General features: G+C 46.7%; 1 protein-coding gene across 1 annotated transcript; it reads right to left on the reverse strand.

The window, feature by feature from the left end:
- Positions 1-568: 568 nt before the first annotated feature.
- Positions 569-19,246, reverse strand: LOC148507723 (protein kinase C theta type-like). Its single transcript, XM_088445646.1, has 7 exons — positions 19,188-19,246; positions 13,578-13,716; positions 12,086-12,229; positions 11,652-11,780; positions 8,795-9,011; positions 7,932-8,214; positions 569-650 (listed from the first exon to the last, which is right to left on the reverse strand). The coding sequence occupies exons 2-5, from the start codon at positions 13,635-13,637 to the stop codon at positions 8,850-8,852; spliced, it is 495 nt and encodes a 164-aa protein (XP_088301772.1). The 5' UTR covers positions 13,638-13,716; positions 19,188-19,246; the 3' UTR covers positions 569-650; positions 7,932-8,214; positions 8,795-8,849.
- Positions 19,247-24,537: the final 5,291 nt, after the last annotated feature.

The raw sequence follows: 24,537 nt of genomic DNA on the forward strand, positions 1-24,537 counted from the left end.
CCGCTGTTCCCTTAGAACTGGACACGTTCACCGGTACTTAGGTGGCCGCCTGGACTTAACTCAAGATAGTAGAAACTTACACGGTTATCCTAGGGCCACAAGATATTTTGCGACTGTTGAATCTCAGGAAAGGGTGAGATATACAAGGAGCAGCTTAAAGAGTTTATAAATACAGTATATAATGACTTATATTAAGCACAGTGTAACGGCCGTGAGGTGAAGCAGTGGTCTACCTGCTCTAGCCTGGTGGGAAATTAGAATGAAATAGAGAATATTACACATGTGAGAGGTTATGTTACCGTACTTATTGAACCATCCTAGTATTACAATCCATTCACTTTTATATCAATTTATTTTATTTATATCCGGCCTCCAAACCACCCCTTCCAGCCGGCCAGCACACACCACTGATGTTATTATCTCTTATCTATTAAATATATACTAAAGTGCTATAAAAATTAAAATATAAATGTAAATAAATAAATTTAAAAGTAAATAAGGTAAAACATATAAATAACAATCTATATAGAAAAAAACATTTTTCATAAAATATAACAAATATAATTCAGAAAATATAAAAATTCTTAGTATTCTATTGGTTACAATCTTCGATCTTCTACAGACTTGATAACTATGTTGTCTTCGATGTGCTGTATAATTACAAATGAATATCAGATCAGTATACCTATTACACATGTGCACTCTGGTAACATGTACAACTAGATACTGTATAACATTATATACATCTTTATTTACATTTGTACCCTTTGTTTATTCCCTGTTACTCACCAACAGCTGACACCATGCAGTAATATAGCCGGGTTATATAACAGAGTGTAATATTACGCCCCTGCAGAGCATATGCTGCCTTGTGACATCTCTTCTTGCACTAATGTGCACACTTATACAGTAATCACCTGGATCTGCACACCTAGGGGTGGTGCAACATGTTAGTGGGAGAAGTTGGGATAATCAGTGTTTGTAGCTAAATATTGGGGGCTACACTTGCAGGATATGATATGTAACTGAGACTGAAGGGAAGGAGATTAGGCATTTATAGGGGCATTCGCTGGTTAGTGTGTGGTCGCAGAGGCTCTTCTCTGTTAAAGGATCTTGGAAGGTGTCTGTAATAAGGAGTTGAAATACCAAATAACAGAACAATTTTTGTTCAAATCTCCTGCGCTCCTGGACTGCAGCCTAGTTCACGCTCTGGAGCACCACACCTTCAGATACACAGAAAAAGAAAAATGATCGATTCCACTGGCGCTGTCCTTTTGAAGGGATCACGTCTAGATGTGGCTCTTAAATTACACCAGACCCATAAAGAAAAGGAGACTAATTAGTCATAGATGATCCATAATTTAAATGTATAGGTGGAGGTGATGATCTCCACTCACCTAGTAACCAATAAATGCGTTCCCTGAAAGGTATCTTTATGTATTAAAGATGATAATCAGATAAACTTCTTTCCATAGGAGAAATACCACAATTGGAACCACGCTCACCTTAATTCAGATATAGACGTTCCTAGAAAGGTTTCTTTAGACTTCAGTATGAAGAAAGTTTACTATACACATGGGTATCCTTTTATGTAAATTTATTCCAAAAAGTCTTTAAAAACAATATAAAAATTCCAACATGATAACAAAACAGAAAAGTTCCTTAGGTTAAACCACTATCAGTCCATAGGGGTAGTTTCTCAGTCATGCATCTGTATCCCACCCGGAATGAGTCACAAAAACGAATGACTGGACCATATAAGTGTGGAAAATATGGGTCGATGTTTTCCCCCTGTGCATATGCCGCTTTTGGCGTGTGCATGCGCGAGACCCAGCCAGCGACGGGTGCTCCGTAACTACGGGTCTCGCACCAAAAAGGGGCGGCTGTCGACTGTGATTGACAGCTCACCCCGTTTTGGAGGCGGGCAGGGGGGATGTCTACACAAACGGAGGAGTTCCCGAAGGAACGCCTGCCGTTTGTGGAAGGCACCACTGACATCACCAGTTATGTCAGTGGTGAGCTTCCGGTTCTATTTAGAGCCGGAAGCTCACTGGGGCTTGCGGGAACGAGACCCTAATATATGACTGGTGATGCTTGTTTTAGGAGAAAGCGTAATATGGGAGACTAATGAATAGGGTGATGGTGCAATAATAGGAGGCATTGTATAGAGGGGTGGGGCCAAAAGGAAACATGGCCATGCCCCCCGCTCCACCCGCAAATGCTGGGTAAGCTGTTCAGCCCTTGCCACCCTATGCCGGCCACAGAACACACAGTGAATGTCATCATATGTTGCAGTTAGTAAATGAGCTTTTATTTTATACTTAAGTCTTATTAATTATTAAGGCATGGGGGCTGATTACTAAGATAAATCATACGATGTAGTCCATAGCAACCATGTAGTCATTTTCTATCATACATCTATCCACTAGACTGATGAACTGGTAATTTCTGTTGTTATAGCACATTGTCATATTTATATTATTTCATGACTGTCCAACACCCAGCCCACAAGGGGTCCTCATAGAGCCTGAAGTGTAATTAGAGGAAAAGGCATCTAATCATTATCATAATCCTTCCAAAGAATAAGGATTATAGTTAATAAAGTGAGAGTTTCTAAAAGTGGACATGTTGCCCACAGCAACCAATCAGATTCTACTTAACATTTAACTAGCACCTTCTAGAAGATAATACCTGGAATCTGATTGGTTGCTATCCTCAATTCTAAAAACTCTCACTTTAGTAAATATACCCCTAAGAGTGTGCACCAGTGGCGGTTCTTACCTTTTCCCAGCCGAGGGGGCTGCCCGGGCTCCTAATCTTGTATTGCACATGTGCAAAAGCCGGGCTCGGGGGAAAAAAAACGTGCATGCGCAGCTGTAGTATAAAAGCATCTGGGCTGTTATACTACACTGCCAGTGCCAACATGCAGGGCAGGTCTACACAGGGAGACTGTCTCCTGCTCCCTGCTGTGCCTGCCCTGCTATTGATTATCACACCAGTGAGTGGGCGGTGCCGGAGTCAGAGCAGAGATCACTGGTGGGGACTCACAGTGGCAGATTTTTACTGGGGGGGCTGCAGTCCCACTGCCCCTAGTTAGAATCCTCCACTGGTGTGCAAATTAGGGTGTGTAGTCCAGTATTTGTGTATATAAAGAAGATAGCCACTTCCTTCTGGTAGGTACCAGCACCCCTCCCATCTGCCCTTAGGTGTTTATAACCAGCACAGGTTCCTGCATTGCTAGCTATATATTACCAGGCATTGTAAAAATATACAATAATAATAATAATCTGTAACTAGAAAATATAAATGGAGTTTTGGTAAATGACTCTTAATGAAAGCAGGGGATTGGGTGCCGGTATACATGGCCGTAGCTAGGGAGGTGCGGTTGGTGCATCCGCACAGAGCGCACTTGCTCTGTGGGCGGAACCGGCCGCCTCCACCAACGATCATGGCTACTACTGCCCGCTACAACCATTAATAGTAGCTGTGTGCTTGGGTCTTTAACTGCCGGGCACACCGCTACTTATATACTTTACAGTGGACCGGGCAGCGTTGCAGCGCCCCCTCTCTGTTTCTGGTAGTATCACTTGTGGACTGAGAGAGACGTCATGACGTCTCCCAGTCAGTCCCAAGGTGGCCTGCGATGAGGAGCCGCTGGCCTGCTGCCATTCCCCCTACTGCGGCAGATACAGAGACTGCAGCTCCCTAATGCCTCCACCCCCGACTCGTTATAAAGCTAAGTGCTGCTTTATGTGCGGGGATGGGGGATTTTAATGACATACTGTGTGAGGGGGAGGGGGGATTTTTACTGTTTGGCCTAATGTGTAAGGCGGGGGAAATTTACTGTGTTGGCATAATGTGTAAGGGGTATTACTACTGTGGGCATAATGTGTAAGGGGCATTACTACTGTGGGCATAATGTGTAAGGGGCATTACTACTGAGGGCATATTGTGTAAGGAGCACTACTACTGTGGGCAAAATGTGTAATTGGCATTACTATTGTGCGGTCATAATTTGTAAGGGTTATTACTAACGTGTATAAGGGACACTATTATGTAGTGTAATGTGCATAAGGGGAACTACTATGTCTCGTAATGTGAATTGGGGGGTAGTATAGTGTGACCACACCCTTTTTTCGGATGCGGGAGGGAGCTGTATGCCTGCACACAGCGGGGGGCGTGGCTGGGCGTTGACTCTGCATGGGGGTGGGGCCAGGGGCATATCCGTGTGATCGCGCCATCATGGCCCTGCCCCCTCTTCAGAATGCCGAAAATAAAGGCATTGTAAAGCAGGGGGCGGAGCCACGATGACGCGATTTACCGCGAATGGCGTCATTGGGCCCCTTGCTGCAGGGGGGTTTCTAGTTGTAGTCGGGGGGCTTGCCTGCCTTTCCGGGGGTTGGGAGCAGCACCCGATAATCTTGAGGCTTCCGAACAAATCGGGAGGGTAGGCAAGTCTGCCCTGTTTACAACATGGGGGGGGCACCGATGTAAATTCTGGCACAGGGCACCAAAATGTCTAGCTACGGCTCTGCCGGTATACCATAGACGCCTACTCTCCCAGGAGTCGCGGGAGGCTCACGATTTTTGAGGTAAGCCCCGCACCCCCGGTAGAGTAGGCATATTTCTCCCGCATTCTTACCCACTTCCTAGTGAAGTGGGCAGAATAGGGAAAATTTCTGCGGCGATTGCGGGTCCCCGTGTAGGGGACAGGGTTTTGTGACGCGATTCTGCAAGAATCGCGTCATTTGGCTCCACCCCTATTTAAAGCTGTGTGAATCATGGCAACTTACCATGAGGGGGCGGGGCTTAATTACTTGGACCATCATGTCCCACCCCCTCCCATTGCCATCCAGCTGCTTCTCCTCCCAGGATTTCTCCCGGGGAGGTGAAAAAATTAGTCGGCAAGTATGCGGTATACCAAACCATTTGGAGTAATGCTGGAGGATGGGAAATAAATAAAACAAAGGGACATTACTCTGTACAAACACTGAACCCTTCTGTAGATAAGAACATGTATTAGTTCTGCGCGGTACTCTATGTGTAGCTAAGTATATAAGGCTGTGTTTTTTGGGAATGGTATTGAAATATCAACAGCTCTTTAGCCACCGGTTCAAATACCATCTCTGGAAGCCAAACATCAGGAGATCCCGACGCTACTAGGTAAGTAATCTAACCCTCCCCTACCCCCCCCAACCCTAACCCACCCTTAGTGGTGCCTAACCCTAACCTCGCCTAACCCTAAGTCCCCAACCAGTGGTGTCTAACCCTATCCCCCCCTCCTGGCACCCTAAACCTTAGTCTCCTGGGGGGGTGCCTAACCCTAACCCCCCCTCCCGCACGCTAACACTACCGGGGGGGGTGCCTAACTCTTATGCTGCCCATCCACTAGGCGATTCAATCAAGCGATTGAGCAATAACGACCGTCGCTATCGCTCAATCGCTTGGTAATTGCCCGCAAACCATGCAGTTTAATATCTAATACGACCAGCGATGCGTGTGCATGCTGGTTGTACTGGACATCTATCATTGGGCAAACATGCTGGTCAACCTGACGATAATGTCAGGTTCAGCATGTTACCAGATGATTGATGAGCTTGCACTGAACGACTGCTCGTTCAGTGTAGGCACATCACAGACATAGAAACGACAGCATGAACACAATGTCGTAATCGTGCTATTGTTTCTATGTTATGTAGTGATTGGGCAGCATTAGTTCCCCGGGGGGTGCCTAATAGTAACCACCCCTTCCCCGCATACCTTCATACTTATCCGCCGTCTGGACATTCAGGATTCCGGCGATCGGGATGCCGACACCGGTATCCTGATGGCCATTGGGATAGCGGCATCATGCCCGTGCGTCCGGATTGCGGCGGCAGTATTTCGACTGACCATATGCAGCACGCCTATATTGTGTGTGCAACTGCTGGTGTATCTGCATGCAAAATGCAGGGGGTAGCATGTGAGAATACATGGAAATGTGTATGAAGTCAGTGGTTTTGCTTTATTTAGCTTGTTATTTATTATAATGCCCACAGACACCATTTTAGAACAAAACAACAATGAAGTAGCAATGACCAGATGACAGTGGGGTCACTCTAACCCCAGAGATCTTACTTTTCTGGACACATGTCAGGACCTCCAATTTGCATATAAGAGAAAAAGTTGGTTGGTAGTAAGTGATATGTGAGAGAAAATCTGGTGGAATGGGGCGGAATGAGAGAGAATGGGGGTGTGAGATAAAAGCTGATAGGTGGCATATGATAGAACAGACTGTGGGGCATGTGAGGTAGGAGCTGGTGAGTAGGGTTTGGAATGTTAGAGAAGTTGGTGGGTAGGGTTGGCATGTTATAGAAAACTTGCCATTCAGGAGACATTTGGGAGCAAAGTTATTGGGTAGGACGTGTATATGATAGAAAAGCTGGTGGGCTGATTGTGGTATGTGATAGAAATGTACATGTTTATCAAGTCATTTGTTTTGCTTTAGTTACCTTGTTTTTTATGATAAAGCCTCCAACCGCAGAGTATTTGTGTGGCCAGTCACCATTTTAGAAGCAAAATAACAGTAAAGAAATAGTGCCCAGCAGAATAGAGGGTCCTGTGTGGGAAAAGCTCTTGTGCAGGAGTGTCATTTATGAGAAAAAGCTGGTTGGGCAAGGGTGGCATGTGTGAGAAGATCTGTATATTAGGCTGGCAATGTGCATATGAGGCTTGCAATGTGGTCCCTGTAACAGGCTGGATATTAGACTGAACATCTATGAAGCTGACAGAGTATGATACCTGTTATAGCCTTGGTATTGGTATATAAGTCTGGCATGGAATCAGGGCAGAGTGTGGTCCCTGTAATGTGCTGGGTATTAGGTACTGTACATAAATGAGGCTGGTATAGAATCAGGGCAGAGTGTGATCCATATAATATGCTAACTGTACAGTATGTACTATACATATATGAGGCTGGAATCTTGTCAGCATAAAGTGTGGTATGTATAATGTAATTGTATCAGTACTGTACATGTCAGGCTGGCAAAGTGTCAGGACAATGGGTCTCATTCAGACCCAGTCGCAAGCACCGATGTGCGCGCAACCGGGTCGATGGGTAGTCCTACACACACGCAGCGGCCGCACTGCGCAAGCCCCGGAGCGAGAGAGAAACTCTCTTGATCTGGAGCTCGCTACAAAAGGGGCGGCTGTAGATGTTGATCGACAGCTCGCTCCTCTTTGTAGGCGGGCCGGGGGGGGTTGTTTCCAAAACGGAAGCGTTCCTTAAGGAATGCCTACCATTTTGTGGGTGGCCACACTGACATCATCAGTGATGTCAGTGGGGAGCTTCCTGGTCGGTCGTTAAGCTGTTCAAAAATGAAGCAGCCACCCTCATTCAGAGAGAGCGATTGCTTCTTGCGACAGCCTCTGAATGAGGGCCAATGTGTGGTCTGTGTAATGTACATTGTGTGACTTGTGTGAGAACTTCTGTTGGGCAAGGTATGACAGGGGTGAGAAAATTTGGTAGGCAAGGGTTGGCATATGGGATAAACATTGGTGGGCAGAGGGTGTCATGGGCGATAAGACATGGTGGCTGTGGGAGCATGTGAGAGTACAGCTGGTAGGGAGTGTGTGGCATGTGACAGAAATCTGGTGAGCATGGGGGCATGTGAGGGAAAAGTTGGTGACCAGATGGAATATGAACAAAAAGCTGGTAGAGAGGACATGAAATGTGAGATAGAAGCTGGTAAGCAAAGGGTGACATATGATAGAAAAGTGTGGTGAGCAGAGAATGGCTAGTGATTGAATAAAAACAGGACTAGGGCTGGTACGGGCGGTGTTGGGCACTCCCTGGTCCTAATATACTATAGATGATCCTGCCCACTATGCCAATAAGTAAGGGTGTGTAGAGCTAGATAGTAAGAGAGAGACACCTCAAATTCCTGACTCACCATGATGTGATCCAGCCGTATTCGGAGAATGTAACTCAGGCCTCACTGACGGGCGCAGCACTGATGCGGGAGAAGAGGATCCCTGCCTTGTATACCGGCCTTGGATTTCTGTAAAAGAAAAAGAAAGGGCATTTCTGCGAGAGCAGCACCATTCATGTCCCTGACCAAACAATTCTCACCAAGTATCGAGTTCATCTGACGACCTCGGTGGAATCCTTGCTCCTTCTCTTCATGTGCATGACGGTGTTCCACTAGCTGGCTCTCACTGATGTTACCAGATGATCTGTGGACAGAACACACCTTATTACTTATCCTGTCCCTATTCCATCTCTGGTGATACACTCTACAACCATTTACATGCAGCCCTGGCTGTTACGCTCTACATGACATACAATAACCCAATCATCCACTGCACTGATCAGTTCCATTTTGGGTACATACCAGCTAGAGTACATTACTAGCGTCTTTCATGAGCGCTGTAATACATTCTCCAGCATTTGTTGCCCCTGGATCATGCACCATAAGGCCCCGTGAAAGAACTGATTTTGCATGGTTCTCTTGCTTCTTCTGCGGTGTCCATCCTCTGCTAACATCCCCTGATAGGCCTTTTCCCCTCCACCCTGCCCTCCATTTCCCCCATTTTATTATATCTCTTATGCGTAACTCAAGCTGTATATCAGTTTAGTTAATAATCTCAAGACTGCTATTGTTTCTCCATTTAGTCTTTACTATTGTACACCTTTCATCATGAATATTGATTATTACTGCTCCTTACTGTACATTATTGTTACTAGCTCTAGCTCCCTTTTTTTTTCTTTATCCTTGTTTACAAATAATAACACATAAATATATTATGTACATACATGCAGAGACCTCCATTGGTGTAACCAGCAGTGCTGCTGCCTGAGCACTGTGTACTTATAGGCAGGGTGGCTTTGGCAGGGTTCTCCAGGTGGAGTTGGCAAATGAGAACCCATGAAATACTGCCTGGTCCTTGGATGTTATTGGCTGTTTGCTGGCCTCTGCTGCTTCCAGACTTTCCAGGTGGTTCTTTCTGCATCCAGAGTGAGGAATGGTTGGCTACAGAAAGAAGAAATTAATGATTATTGCATCTTTCATTTCAATGTGTAAAGCTGCATACACACATAAAGATTTTCTGTTCAACCGTCCAACTAGTTGATTGGTTAGATTGAAAATCTGGTAACGTATGGGAGTAACTGATGATCAGTGATGACCACTTTATTTCCCCCATTCATTAACATAAACATAAAGGGCTCTATTTACTATAATCCGCATTGGTAATGCAGATTGTAGTATGATATTACTGACTGATGCATAGCACTTGCAAGTGGGTCGATGGTGGGGTACTGCGCTCACGCGGCGTGTGCATGTGCAAGCCCCGGAGCGAGAGAGAAATTCTCTCACTCTGGGACTCACTACAAAAGGGGCAGCTGTCGCTGTTGATCGACAGCTCGCCCCGTTTTGTAGGTGGGGCGGGGGGGTGGCTACACAAACGGAGGCGTTCCCGAAGGAACGCCTGTCGTTTGTGGGAGGCACCACTGACATCACCAGTGATGCCAGTGGAGAGCTTCCTGCTCTGTTAGAGCAGGAAGCTCTCTGGGGCTTGCGACGGACGAGACCCTACCACAAGGGCCTCGTCGCAAACCCCGATGGTCAAAAAAAAAAACGCCCTGATTCAGAGCGAACGCTCTTAAAGAGCGTCCGGCTCTGAATCAGACCGTGAATTCGCATTGCGAATTCAGGCAATATCACAGGGATTAACTTCAAATCCCTTGCAGGGATAGAGTTTGTGTGAAAGCTCTGTCCCTGCGAATCCCGTCCGCACACCAGTCACTGTTTTTTCGTAAAAAAAATAAAGTGACCAGTGCCCCGCTCATGCACCAACCGGCCGCCGCTGCTACCCCCCCCGGCGCTAAGCCCCGCCTTTCTCCCCCAAAGTGCAATATGAAGGCTTAGAAGAGCCCCATTAATAGTGGAAATGTTCCCTTTGCACAAAAGGAAATGCACCATGTCCACCCTTATCTCCTTTCCAAAATATCACTCTGAGAATGTAAATCTCAGACCTTACTGGTCTGGAAATATAGGAGTGCCGGTATACCTGCTCCCTGCTTCATAATGAGCTCCCTTATTCTGCCCAGCATCTTTGCTTGTGCTAACTTGTGGTCTTCCACAGATGCCGACATCTTGCCTTGATGGAAATGTTGGTGCACTGGTTGCTCATAGCTGATTTTACTCAGTGCAGCGTCTGTGTTATGTTTTGCCAATGATCCAGAGCAGGAAATCTCTTTGTGACCTGGACCAGCATTTATGAGAATGAAGTCTGCCAATTCATTAGGAAAGAGTGACACCACTCAGGCACAAGGCACTGTGGGGTTTATTTAGTAAATGAAATAAAGGCTTTTGTCCAGCATTATTTTTCTAATAACAATGCTGCAGACCCCATAGGTTTTAATAGGGACTGCACACAAAACTCTGTTTAAGAAATGATAGAAGCAAAGCTTCTCACTACAATAAAACACCATATAAGGATGGCATTATGTGCACCCTCAGGGGAGATAAGCAGGAAGAGACCAATCTCTTCCTGCTTTCTCCCATACTGCATTGCACCCCAGGCTACTTTGGGGCAGAAGGGTGAAAGATGGCAGTGGACTCTGTTATCTCCTCACTAGGTCTGTCCCGGCACCCAAAAATATAAATATGGAGATAAAAGACAAGAGAAAAGAGGTGATGCTGTTATGCCGCTTTTCACTTTCCTTTTTAAATAGAGCCCTGTGTGTCCTTATAAACTTATTATGAGGGTCAGGGTAATCCATAGTTGCCGACATTCAGCTCCCTCCTTCCGGGAGGGAGCTGAATGCCTGCACACAGCGGGGGGCGTGGCCGGGAACTGATGCCTAATGGGCGCGGGGCCAGGGGCGTGTCTACACGATTGCGTCATCGTGGCCCCGCCCCCTCTTCACAATGCCGAAAATAAAGGCATTCTGAAGCAGGGGGCGGAGCCATGATAACTCGATTTAGCGCTAATCGCGTCATCGGGACCCCCACTGCGGGGGTTTCTACTTGTAGTCGGGGGGGTCAGGCGGCAGCCGGGAGGCTTGCCTGCCTTTCCGGGGGGTCGGGAGCGGCACCCGATATTCGGGAGGCTCCCGACCAAATCGGGAGGGTAGGCAAGCCTGGGGTAATCACACCTGAAATTGGTCACAGATGTGAATTCAGCTATAGGAAAGTATTGTCAAAGTAATAAAAGTCCTTTCTTATATACTGTATGTCCACTTGTAGAAAGAAAACTCTTATAAATGTGTCTTGTCAGTAATTACTGTATAGACCTGATCACAAGAATATCTTATTTAAAAATTTCCATTTATAATTATGTAAAAGTAGCCAGGTGGCATATTAGTCACATTGTAGCCTCCTGGCACTGGGGTCATGAGCTAAATTTTCAGCCAAGGCCCTATATGCATGGAGTTTGTATGTTTTCCCCATGTTGGTGTGGGTTTCCTTCCAGACTCCAAAAACACATTGATAGGTTAATTGTCTTCTGATTGCAATGTACATGTGTGAGTGTATTAGAGAGAGCTGGTAGAAGTGACAGGTGCACATCTCCTTAGATCTATGTGACTGACACTTATACATCATCTGCTGATCTGCATTTAGTTACAGGCTGTCCAGGAGCTCATACAAGTTCTGTGTTATACTTACTGGAGCGGGTATGTACGGGGGGGCAATTTTAAGAGCTTCAATTGAGACCCAGTCAACATGCTGGAAAAATGGATGCTGGCGGATCTTTCCATGCACTCCGAGACGTCTGGTCGGATCTTTATCGCGCAGCTGAAAAAGTGATTTGTATTTAATTTAGTGACTTTAATACAGCAGAAGTGCTCAGCACAATCATTTTATACACATTTCTGCTGCCTGGCACAGAGGAATATAAAGTGATCTGTCCATGGCCACAGTATGATAACACTGAGATTCTATCTGGGGTCTGTAGCATGTCTCACATTGGGCCTGATGCAGAGGAGGATGCATTTCATACATCAGACAATTATGCTGTATATAATGTTGTATAACATTATCTATAGCCATTAGAATTGTATAAGTTACAGAAATACTTCTAAATGTAATATCTAGGTTACCTTTACAATGATGTCTCTGGCTGCTGCGCCTGGTGCTTTAAATAGCTTACGTTGGAAGGTAAGTCTGCTGGTGATCATTTGGGTTAGGATGACACCAAACGAATACCAGTCAGCACCAGCGTTGTAGTTCTTGCCAGACCGCATCTACCAGAAGAGAGCTAATAGTTATTATGGCTGTCACCAATCCCTCTCTAATTTACATTCTTTTATCTCACTGCCCCAGTCCATCACTCTATATAATAAGTGTTTATGTGGTGATAGAATACATGAAGGTAGAATAACAATACAATGTAATGCTCCAATTCAGAACACTGATGAGTGACTGTGCAAGTTTGTAATCATATTGGCCTGTGCTCGGTTATATGGGGAAGGTTGCATGTATACTATACAGGCATTACTATTACTCAGCTCCTTATTTCATTATTTATAAATGATGGATATTTCCCTGACCTGGGATATCAGAAATATAATAATAGTTACTGTCTTGTCTCCTACCCTTACTCACCTTTTCTTACTATTTACGTAGTAACATCTCAAGACAACGTTATAAATCACGTGACGATGATGGCCATCATTATAAAAAACTCCTTGTCATCCCCTCATAATGTGTAACTAGCACCAGTGCTATAGCCAGGACTTGGTACAGCTAAAGCAGAGGGACCACCAGGGGGTGTGGGGATTAGCTCTCTGCAGTGTTGGGTCACCAGTGATCTTGCAGATACAACTGTAACAACGTAATCACATGTGAGAGCCTGACGTCTCACTAAGAGATCTCTGACAATGGCTAATGGGCCTGATACAGAGATGTACACAATGCCAATGTTTCCATAAGTGGAGCGATTATTTGCCACTGCACAAGCATCACGGTACATTACCGTAGTCGGTATACAATCGGGAAGCCGGCTGCTGGAGTCCCGGCAGCCGGCTCCCCGACTGCTTTATCCCGCCGTGGGATAAATGACCGGCGTCTATATCTAGACGCCGCTCATTTCCCCGACGCCGGGAGACAGACGCCTGGCATCCCGATTGAGCGGATGTCGGGTACCGCGAGCGGACAGCCGTGGGTGGGGAGGGTTAGGGCACCCAGGGGGGGGACTTAGGGTTAGGCACCCCCCCGGGAGGATTAGGCAGCGGGGAAGGGGGGGGTTAGGGTTAGGCACAGGGGGGGAGGTTAGGGTTAGGCACCCCTAAGGAGGGTTAGGGGTTTAGGTTAGATTAGTTCATACTTACCTTACCACGATCGGGATTTCCAGCGCTGTCGGGCTTCCACTGCCGGGCTCTGCTGTTTTGTCAGCCTGCCGCTGCCGGGATTCGAATTCCCGGCCGTGCGGCAGCCGGGATATCATACCGATTCCCCGTAGTCACAAACTGTGCAGGTAATGTACAGGTGTTCTTAAAGTGTGCATTTTATAGCCATATTGCCTTATACCAGGCTCCTCTATGAAATGTGAGTAGTTACATGAGTAACAGTAGGAAATCCTGTGCACCTCACCTCAGGAGCGATGTAGCCAGGTGTTCCTGCGTATCCATTGGCTGTTCTGTCTCCCAGCATGTTTTCAATTGCAAGACCGAAGTCTGCAATCTTCAGATGACCCGTTTCAGCAACTAGAATGTTTTCAGGCTTGAGGTCTCTGTGAAGAAAAAAAAATCTTTGTATGCACTATGCAAATATTATTTTGATACATTAAATGATGTGTACATTCTAAATATTAGTAGTTTTGAATGTAGGTTTAGGAGCATTGACTAGAGTGCCAGCACCTTATATTGTCATTATGAAATTAGTGTCCATATGATCCCACTATTTTATGTACATTTATATGGGTTCAGCAGAATTCTTTTAACCATTTTGCAGCTAAGGACGAGTAGGACCCATCCTAAGCAATGTAAGGTTCAAATTGGGATGGGGAAGTTACCTAACAGTCCCCTCTTATAGTTGATGTTGCTTGGACCTGGAACGGAGTGGGGCTTGATGATGTCATCTTTTCGGCCCCGTGATGTCATTAATCATCATTACCCTTCCAGATTAAACATTGAAGAACTTTTTAAAAGCTAGAAAATAGGGGAAAGAGCATTCTGAGTGCTCTATCTGCTCTATCCTGGCATCCACAGATTAAGGGAGACCCTCATATGAAAGAAGAGAATCTCCCCTTTCAAATGATTTGATCCCTGAGAAGTTATTCTGTGGTGAATATCGGTGATCACCAGAGAACACATCTGAGCTCCAGAGATTATTATAAAGTCCAGGGATAGGGAGTCCCCTCTTTCAAATAATGTGGCCTCTTTGTGGTTATTATCTAGTGATCACCAGGCAATATCAACTTGCACTGCAGAAATACTAGTAGACCTGGCAGATAGGGAAGGGTACTTAAACATAATTAATTTCCCCCATCCAGTGGCGCTGAGAGGGGGGGCAGGTATTAATTACCTGGGCTTGTTGGAGGGTCCCGGGTCCGATGCTGCCCCCCTCTCTCTTATCTGTCAGCAGCCCAGCTGCAGTCTCCTCTCCTCTGCCATGCCCCCCTTGGCAACCTCATGTAAAAGAGGAATTTTCTTAGGGTAACCTCATGTAAAGGAGGAATTTCCCCTCTTTCAAAAATGTGCCCTCTTAGTAGTTTTTTACTTGGGATCACCTGACAATATCATCCTATGCTATAGAAATGCAAGAAGTCAGGGCTGGTGTGCTTCTAATCCCCAGATCTCCCACATGCTGGAATCAATTAATACAAAGGTCCCCTCATTTGATGCAATAGATTGTCTATGTATCAGAGTGCTATGCCTTGTTGAGCTGCCATATTATTCCTGCACATTTGGGCCTGAATTGTGTTGCCCGCAGCTCTGTATATGGCTGCATCTAGTGAATTATAGCAAACCGCATATGTACGCCACCATATTTGCCTATAATTCTTAGTCAGACAGACCTCTGCTGTTTCTCTCTGTATGTGGAACGGGGGGATGTACGGAAGAATAATGGGAGAGATAGAATGCCATGGGCATGTAGCCAGAGGTACCATCCTGTTCTGAGTCCTGCAGATGGATCTCTTGCATGGGATAGCGTAAGTACCAATACCAGAGATGACGGCTGTGACTGCGTATGGAAAATCAATGGGTGGCGCAATGTGCACACAGGATGACGTGCGCTTACTCGCAATAACATCCTGTTACCAAAATCTGTGCATTGGAATGTGGCCGCATACAGAGCTGCTTGTGACACAGAATCAGGCCCTTTATGTGTTTCATTCATACATGTAATAGAGAAAATGCATTACAGGTTGAGTCTCCCATATCCAAATATTCCGAAATACGGAATATTCCGAAATACGGAATAATTTTGGCATGACTGAGATAATGAAACCTTTGATTTTTGATGGTTCAATGTACACAAAGTTTGTCTAAGGCACAAATTATTATTAATATTGTATAAAATAACCTTCAGGCTCTGTGTATAGGGTGTATATGAAACATAAATGAAATTCATGTATGCACACACACTTTTTTTGAGCCACAAAATTATTGAAAATATTGTATAAAATTACCTGCAGGCTGTGTGTATAAGGTGTATATAACACATAAATGCATTCTGTGTGTATATTGGGGTCCCATTCCCAAGATATCTCATTATGATATGCAAAATATTCCAAAATATGGAATAATCCATTATCCAAAATACCCCTGGTCCCAAGCATTTTGGATATGGGAGACTCAACCTGTATCACTTTCTGTGCAGCTTCTGTTTTGGATACCTGTGTAGAATGCATTATGATGCTGGTCTGGAAAGGTGGATTAATGGTTGCAAAATAATGCATACATTTTATTTTGGTTCACACTGTTTTGCAATTACAATAAAAAAAACATTTTATGCCGTTATTGTCTTTTGCCTTGGTATGAGAAATAAGCAAACCAGGGGCGGATTGGGATAGAAAACCAGCCCGGGAAATTTCTGGAAGCAGCTGCTGCTGGAGCCCGAACGGGGAACGCTGCTGATCGGAGCTGGGCTCCGATCACACGGCAGCCGGCCCCGCAGCAATGTCAGACAGCCTGGCAGCAAGCCACATAAGGGAGGAAGGAGCCGGCCCAGCGGGAACTCTCCCGAGTTCCCGGCGGCCCGATCTGCCCCTGAAGCAAACTAATGCTATTTCCAGGAAAGTCAGAGTCTTCAGAAAAAACTAGGTATGATTTGTGTGTACACCATAAACAATGACTGATGTTAGATGTTGGAATGTGACCATTACAAAAGTGCCAAAACTGGATCAGCAGTAAAGGGGTTAAAAACCTGTGTGCGATTAATATTCTCCACAAAGGATTCCAATTATTGCTGCAAGCAAAGGTGGAAAAAAAAATCTGTTTTGACACTGAAAGTAAATTTAGTATAATGCCTCTGCCATGCCACAAGCCTAATTCACAGAATTTATTTTCCCCTCCACTTGGTCACATTTTCTCTTTTCTTCATTAACAGATCTATGGGCCCAGGTCCCATTTGTATAAAACACCATTACCATTAATGATGCATACACAGTATGTGAAATAAATTACATAAATGTGCTGTGATAATAGAACAGTGGCCGGTATGTCACTCTTGTATATCTTTTGCCTTTGGGCCGGCCTATCTTATACTACTTACACACTGAAAATGAAAACCCTGTGTAATTCACTTTTACCCGGTAATTTGCTAAACAACCCGGGATTTTTCCCTGTGTGAAAGGGTCATCCCGAGACTAAATTCCCAGGTCTCCGACCCTGGTTTTTTGCAGGGTCGTAGACTTGGGAATTAAGTCCCGGGTTGACCCTTTCACACAGGGAAATAACCCGGGTTGTTTAGCAAATTACCGGGTAAAAGTGAATTACCCAGAGAGCTTCTGGCTCTAATATAGCCGGAAGCTCTCCCACTGACATCACTGGTGATGTCAGTGGGGCCGCCCTCAAACGGTAGGCGTTCCTTCGGGAACACCTCTGTTTGGCCAGCCACCCCCCCTGCCCGCCTACCAAATGGGGCGAGCTGTCAAGCACCATCGACAGCTTGCCCCCTTTGGTGCGAAACCCGGAGCGACGGAGCAACTGTCGCTAGCCGGGTCTCGCGCATGCGCATGACGGAGCCGGCTCCGTCGTGCGCATGCCCAGTGGGCAAACATCGACCCTGTTGCGAGCGCTCAGCGCTTGCTAACGAGTTTGAATCAGGCTCTATGTTCTAACTCACAAACTTTTTACTGGATCTTAGAGCTGCTGTCAGCCTCTAATTTTACTGGCTAAGAGCTATTAGCTATTGCTATTTCCTCACTGAAGTTTGGTAGCAGTTTGGTATAGGAGAAGAAATATAACACTATTAGCTAATGTTAGGTAATATTCAGTTTCCTGTCTTGCAATGGATTGCCCAAGTTTGATGGCATAGAGAAAGCACAGCAGCTACCAGGCAGTAATCACAGTTACTGGTACTATAGCTGCTCCCAGACCAGGGGGGAGGTTTCTCTGCTGAGTTTTGCTGCAATTGTTGGCAGAGAACTAATCTGCTAGAAGAGTAAATAATGGATGTTATTATGAACGTCTCCTTAATATTAACTGCTGTCTGGTTCTCCTTCTCTTGTTATATGAACAACTCATGAAAGGTAAATTGGTAATATCCTAACAAGGTATTTCTGTACAAGTGTTTTAATCTTTTAATTTAATGTAAAGATGAAGGGGCTTGAATAATGTTTTATTACTCCTCCTCAGAGGTCCTCTCCAGTAGTGTTGGACATGTGCAGTAAGAGTGTGATATCCCTGTCGTCCTTAAGTAGACAGAAAGGATGTCCTATACTCAGCATGTAGACTGCTATGGAGTTACCCTGACAATGCCTGATGTGAGGGGGCCACAACATACTTGCCTACTTTTGAAAAGGCATTTCAGGAAGATTGTGAGAGCAGCACCTACAGTATGAGCGCGCAGTAAAGTGAGCGTGTACTGCTACATCTGAGAGGCGTGTCATAGAACTGACTTACACCCAAATGTAAATGCACCCAAAGCAGTTAGTAGGATCTACTTGTTGATGAAAACACACTGATACTTTTTAGAAAATGCATGTAGCCATAGGGATCATGGGGCCAGATTCAGACCCACTCGCGAGCGGCTGTCCGCTCGCAAGTGGGTCGATGTTCTGGACTGAGCATGCGCACTACGGAGGGAGCTCCGTCGTGCGCATGCGCCAGACGCGATGAGCGAAGGAAAGTCCTTCGCTCGTTGTGTCTGATCAAAGGGGGCGTGCTGTCGATGTTGATTGACAGCATGCCCCCTTTGGTAGGCGTGCCAGGGGCGTGCCTCCCATCAGAAGCCGGCCCACTGACATCACTAGTGATGTCAGTGGGAGTGATTTTGGCTCTGATAGAGCCAAAATCACTCCGGAGCTTGCGGTTGAAAACCTCAACCGCAGGCTCCGGCTCGCAGTTTCGATGGTCGCGATGGTCACGACCATCGCGGCCATCAAAATGCACGCTCGCATAGCCTGTGGGTGGTGACCCACAGCTATACGAGCGTCCAGGAGGACGCTCCATTTTCATGGAGGCCGGCCCTCATTCAGAGCGTGCGCTCTGCTCAGAGCGTACGGCTCTGAATGAGGGCCATTGTGTCTTATAACCAATGCAGGGAAATTATACTAATGATCACATTTGAATGTATATATCTCTGTTTTTATTTTAATATAACAGCTACATAATGGGGGTAAGGTGCAATCAGGGAGATTTCTAGACTCTTCAGGGAGACAGGGAGATTACTACTATTTCAGGGAGTCTCCCTGACAATGAGGGAGAGTAGGCAAGTATGGGCCACAAGTAATACATCCCCATATCAGGCAGCTGAGAAGCTTCTGGATAGAACCTCCGAATAATGTGAGTACAAATTTTTCAAAACTCTCCTCACCCACAAATCCCAGTAACAGAATAAATGACTTATGCAGAGAGATCCTATATGTGTTCTGAGAATACAGAGTGAGCATTACTGTGTAAGGGAAGCAGTGTGTAAGATGTAGGTGGAAATATCGGCAATGAATAAATGTATAACACGTAAATATTCTGCAAAATACAATCCATACTTCTATAACGTCATTATACTATTGTTATGTTGTAGCTATATACTTACCGATGGACTATGCCCTTGGAATGGAGGTATTGTACCCCACATACAATCTCCGCTCCATAGAACCTGGTAGAAAGAGAATAAATCAATGTGTCATTGTTAGGATGGTTACATATTGGCAACACATTTTCTGACAATGTCTCCAATATTTGTTTTATTTAATATCTCTTTGGTGATACCTATCACTAATCTAACTGTGGTCTCGATTCAGACCCGGTCGCTAAGAAGCGTTCGCTTGTAGCTGCCGATGGTTTGCATTGTGCGCGAAAGCATATGCATCGCAGTGCGCGTGTGCAAACCACTGCGAAAGATCGGGAAGGGTACGCTTGCCGAACATAGACAGCCCAGCAGAGTTGAGTGACAGGAGAAGCCGTTGTGGGTGGTAACAGGGGCTGGCCACTAGAAACAGGGGAGTGTAGATGTGAACGCAGGCGTGCCTGACTGAAATAACGCCGTTTCAGAGGCGTACATAGTTAAAAGGAAGCATCATTGTACACATCATCTGGCTGTTTTTTACCCTCAAGTGATCGCAGTGCTTGAGGTAGGGTATAGACTACCTCAAGCGCTGCGTTCGCTTTCGATGGTACCCAATGTACCGATGCTTGCATACACTTCCTGGAGATGGGATTGCATTAGGGGGCGTCTTAAGACAAGCTGGTGGGGACGTCTGCATACACGAAGTGATCGCATGCCAAGACATAGAGGGCGTGCTTATGCCTTGCCGTGCGATCGCCTGCCGTGCTGTCACTTAGCTGAATTTGCATACACTGGGAGCGAAAGAACGCATCCAGTGAGTGGATCTGAATGAGCTCCAGTGTTCATAAGATTGGCCAACTTGCATGCCCAAAGGCAAATAGCACATTTCTATGTGATAAGCTCCACCCAGCTCTATCCTAATTGGATGGGGTTATACCCATGTGTCCTTCTCCCTGCATCTGACAGCTGCCTCCTTTCCTATATAAAGCTGACTCGCCCCGCTGTTCTCTCTGACCTGCCTAATGGAGCCCAGCCTGAGATCTGGCAACAAGAGTGAGAGCAGAATCTCCTCCAAACACATGTGGTGAGTAATATATGTATACATTACTATAGGGACATTCCTCATCAAGTGACCAATGCAACTTACTTTACTGATTACTTTTATTCTCAGCACACATTTATTACTATAAGAGTGTGTCCCAAATATACATCTCATTTAGCTTCTGCTTTCTAAGTGTTTGACAATGTAAAAATGTGGCTAATATTGGCATTGGTGAGCATATGATTCTGAGTGGGACCCAGCCACATCCGTGTGTGCGTCTTTTGGTGGTCACCAATCGGTGACTTTATGCCAATGATGTTGCAAAGTCCTTCCCTGGTGTACTCTTGTGCCTACGAATGTGCAAGGACTGAGACACCCACTGTCAGCGCCCATAGTTGCTGAAATACCAATTGGTCGTACCACTGACACTGGCACCAGCCCTATGGCAGATGCAGTTTCCCCATCTGAGTACGGCCCCCTATATGAGCGGCTGAGCTGGCAATTTATTACTTTTAAGGCCCATCGACAGCCTGTCTGAATACTTATTTTGATATTATTCCTGGGAGTTTTTCTATATGTATAAGTGTAATTATTATTAATATAATTAAAAATATATTTATACTATCCAAGTGTTTTCCTGTGTGATACACCAGCGCCTGGCATAATTCTCCTGGTATAAGTGGTTGAGAGTCTGTGTACACATTTTCAATGACACGCCCATGGTACACAAACAACATGCCCATGACACACCCATGACATGCCCATGACACACCCACAACACATCATGACATGCCCATGGAACACCCATAATACACCCATGACACGCCCATGAGAAGGGCCATCTCTCTGTATGCTCTAAGCCACCTCCCTGTCACTGCCCAGGAACACCCACTACATTGTCAGCACATTTCTGAGGGAATCAGTATGATTTACCGCCAGCCGACAGCAGCAGGCCGACAGAGGAGGAAATCCCGATCGTCTAGAGAGGTAAGTATAACTAATCTAACCCTCTAACCCTCCTTTACCTTCCTGCCTAACCCTAACCTTCCCCACAGTGCCTAACCCTAACCTTCCCCACAGTGCCTAACCCTAACCTCCCCTTCTCCTAGCCTAACTCTAACCTCCCGGGGGGGTGCCTAACCCTAAGTCCTCCCCGGGAGCCCTAAACCTAACCCTCCCCCCCTGCGGCTGTCCGCGGCTGTAGCCAGGCATCCCTTCGATCAGAATGCCGGGCGTCGGTCTTTCGACGTAGGTAAAATGACGCGCGTCGAGATTTCGATGCCTGTCATTTAACCCTTGCCGGGATTAAGCAGTCGGGAAGCTGGCGGTCGGCATTGCGTCCGCCTGCTTCCCGACTGCTTCCTTTTCTGAGACTGTGTCTCCCGTGCGCCTCAATTGCAGCTCTGACCCTGTGCGCATGCTATATGGGCACATGCGCAGTGTGACATAGATTCATGCACAGCATAAAGAAATCGGCAGTGCGTGTGACTCAGAGTCAGACCCTTCATTTTCTCAGGCTGGGATCAAGATATTAAAAAAAAAAAAAAACATTTGTCTCAGAGCATATTATCATTTTCATGGTCACAGATGCAAACATTAAAAAGCAGATTTCCCAAAAACAATGTTTTAAAATCTCCAAAAACCTTGATGTTTTAAGATTGTAAACACAAAATTTCAAGGATCTCAATGCAATCTTATATTTTTAACCATGTTTGTTAATATTAGCACATGAACATGTCTGATGTTGCACTATATTGCATACAAGCCGACGTTGCACTCCCACCTTCCAGGAGGGAGCTGCCGGGCTTTCTTTGCGGGGGGCGGGTTGCGGCAAAAAGGGGGCGTGGCCCGGCGCTGACATGCATTTTGGGGCGGAGCATGGGGGCGTGTCATCGCGATCACGTCATCGCGGCTCCGCCCCCTCTTTACAATGCCGTTTTTAAAGGCACTGTGAGGCAGGGGGCGGGGCCGTGATGACGCGATTCAGCACGAATCGCGTCACTGGCCCCTCCGCTGCCGGGATTTTTATAGTAAGTGCAGGGGGGGGGCGGACGTGTCGCTGATCGCGGGAGGCTTGCCTGCTTTCCCGGGAGGTCGGGAGCGACACCTGATTTTCGGGAGGCTCCCGACCAAATCAGGAGGGTAGGCAAGTATGCTATATTGCAGTCACTTATCAAACATTTCTAAGAAACATTGACAATTTGTATGCAAATGCAGTGAGAACTGGAGCAAGGCCCTACCTGTCCTCCCCTCACAGCTCTCACTGGCTGCCACGGACTCAGCCTCTCACCCCCTCCAGCATTGTGAATAGAGGGAGGGAGGTGAGAATGAGAGGGAAGTAAGATATAGAGGGAGGAGGGAGAGAGAGGGAGGAGGAGAAGAGAGGGCCTGATTCAGACCCACTTGCAAGCGCTAAGCGCTCACAAGCGGGTTGATGGCCGGGCAGTGCACACGCTGCACGTGCACAAGCCCCGGAGCGAGAGAGAAATTCTCTCGCTCCGGGGCTCGCTACAAAAGGGGCGGCTGTCGATGTTGATCGACAGCTCGCCCCGTTTTGTAGGCGGGAGGGGTGTGGCTGGCCAAACGGAGGCGTTCCCGAAGGAATGCCGGCCATTTGGGGGAGGCCCTACTGACATCACAAGTGATGTCAGTAGTGAGCTTCCGGCTCTATTAGAGTCGGAAGCTCACTGGGGCTTGCGGCAGACGAGACCCCACCACAAAGGTCTCGTCGCAAGCCCTGATGGTCACGACCATCGCGACCATCACCTGGCTGCTCGCTAAAGCTGAGGGTGGTCACCCACAGCTTAGCGAGCGACCAGGAGGCCAGACACATAAAAAAAAGAATAACGCCCTTCAGATCTGTGAGCTGCCTCCGTCAGCGAGCCGGTCTGAATCAGGGCCAGAGTGTGGTGGGGGAAAGAGGGAGGTGGGAATGAGAGTGAGAGAAAATAGATATAGTGGTAGGAGGGGGGGAGAGAGGGAGGAGAAGAGAGAAAGTGGGGGGGAGAGAGAGAGATAGAAAGCAGAAGGGGAGTGGGAGAGGAGTGTAATAGAGAGAGTAAGGAGGGCAAGAGAGAGAGGGAAATGGAGGAGAGGGAGAGAGGAGGAGAAGAGAGAGAGGAGGGAGGCAGAGGGAGAAAGAGAGAGAGAGGAGAGAGCTGCCCTAGCCATGGTTATATTATTAGCAGTACCAACCAGATACATATAATTGGTGAAGGTGAGACTCAGGGCCTGATTCAGACCCGCTCGCGAGCGTAGGACGCTCGCAAGCGGGTCGATGGTGCCCTACTGCGCATGCGCACGACAGAGGGAGCTCCGTCGTGCGCATGTGCGAGACCCGGCTAGCTACGGGGTAGCCGTCGCTCCGGGTCTCGCACCAAAGGGGGCGTGCTGTCGATGTTGATGGACAGCACGCCCCCTTTGGTGGGCGTGCCGGGGGTGTTTCTGCCAGATGGAGGCGTTCCCATGGGAACGCCTACCATCTGAAGCCGGCCCCACTGACATCAGTAGTGATGTCAGTGGGAGTGATTTTGGCTCTGATAGAGCCAAAATCACTCCAGGGCTTGCGGCAGTGAGACCCTACCGCAGGGTCTCCGTCGCAAGCCCGATGGTCGCGATGGTCTTGACCATCGCAACCATCATCATGGACGCTCGCTATAGCTGTGGGTGGTCACCCACAGCTATGCGAGCGTCCAAGAGGCCGCTCCATTTTCAGGTAAGAGGGCCCTGATTCAGAGCAAGCGCTCTGGTCAGAGCGCTCGGCTCTGAATCAGGCCCTCAGTGCAAGCAGCCAAGCTCTACCCTGAGGTAGGCTGGGGTAAAACCGTATGTGGTTTAGGGGTTTACAAATTGCTAAACACTGGATGTGGATTGAGTTTCAAACCATGGAATACTAAATGCAACAGTTTGCTTCTAAAAACCACATCTGATGAGTGGTGGTTTGAAAACCACATACTAAACCACACCTTATTAACTGGAGTGATATCGGCCCGAAATGTAGTTTCAAGCAGAATCGGAATGACATATCGGTAGGATCGTTGAGTGTGTACAGATGTGTCTTCATACATATTAGTTCTATGTACTATGTAAGGCGCTGCGGAACACTTGTGGCGCCATATAAATAGAGGATAATAATATTAATACATCTAGCCTCCTTGCACATTAAACAGCCCTTTTAATCGCGCCATGCCGTAGCATACCTTGGTAGCGCCAAGCATCTTTTTGTGCAACTTTTTACCTTCAAATGCATCTTATTCCCACAGTGATTCTGCTGATTAAAATTATATGCAGCATGCCTATATTCTCTGTGCGTCTCCAGATGTATCTGCATGCAAA

Source organism: Taudactylus pleione, unplaced genomic scaffold, assembly GCF_031769625.1.
Source record: "Taudactylus pleione unplaced genomic scaffold, aTauple2 ptg000386l, whole genome shotgun sequence".
Taxonomy (NCBI): Eukaryota; Metazoa; Chordata; class Amphibia; order Anura; family Myobatrachidae; genus Taudactylus; species Taudactylus pleione.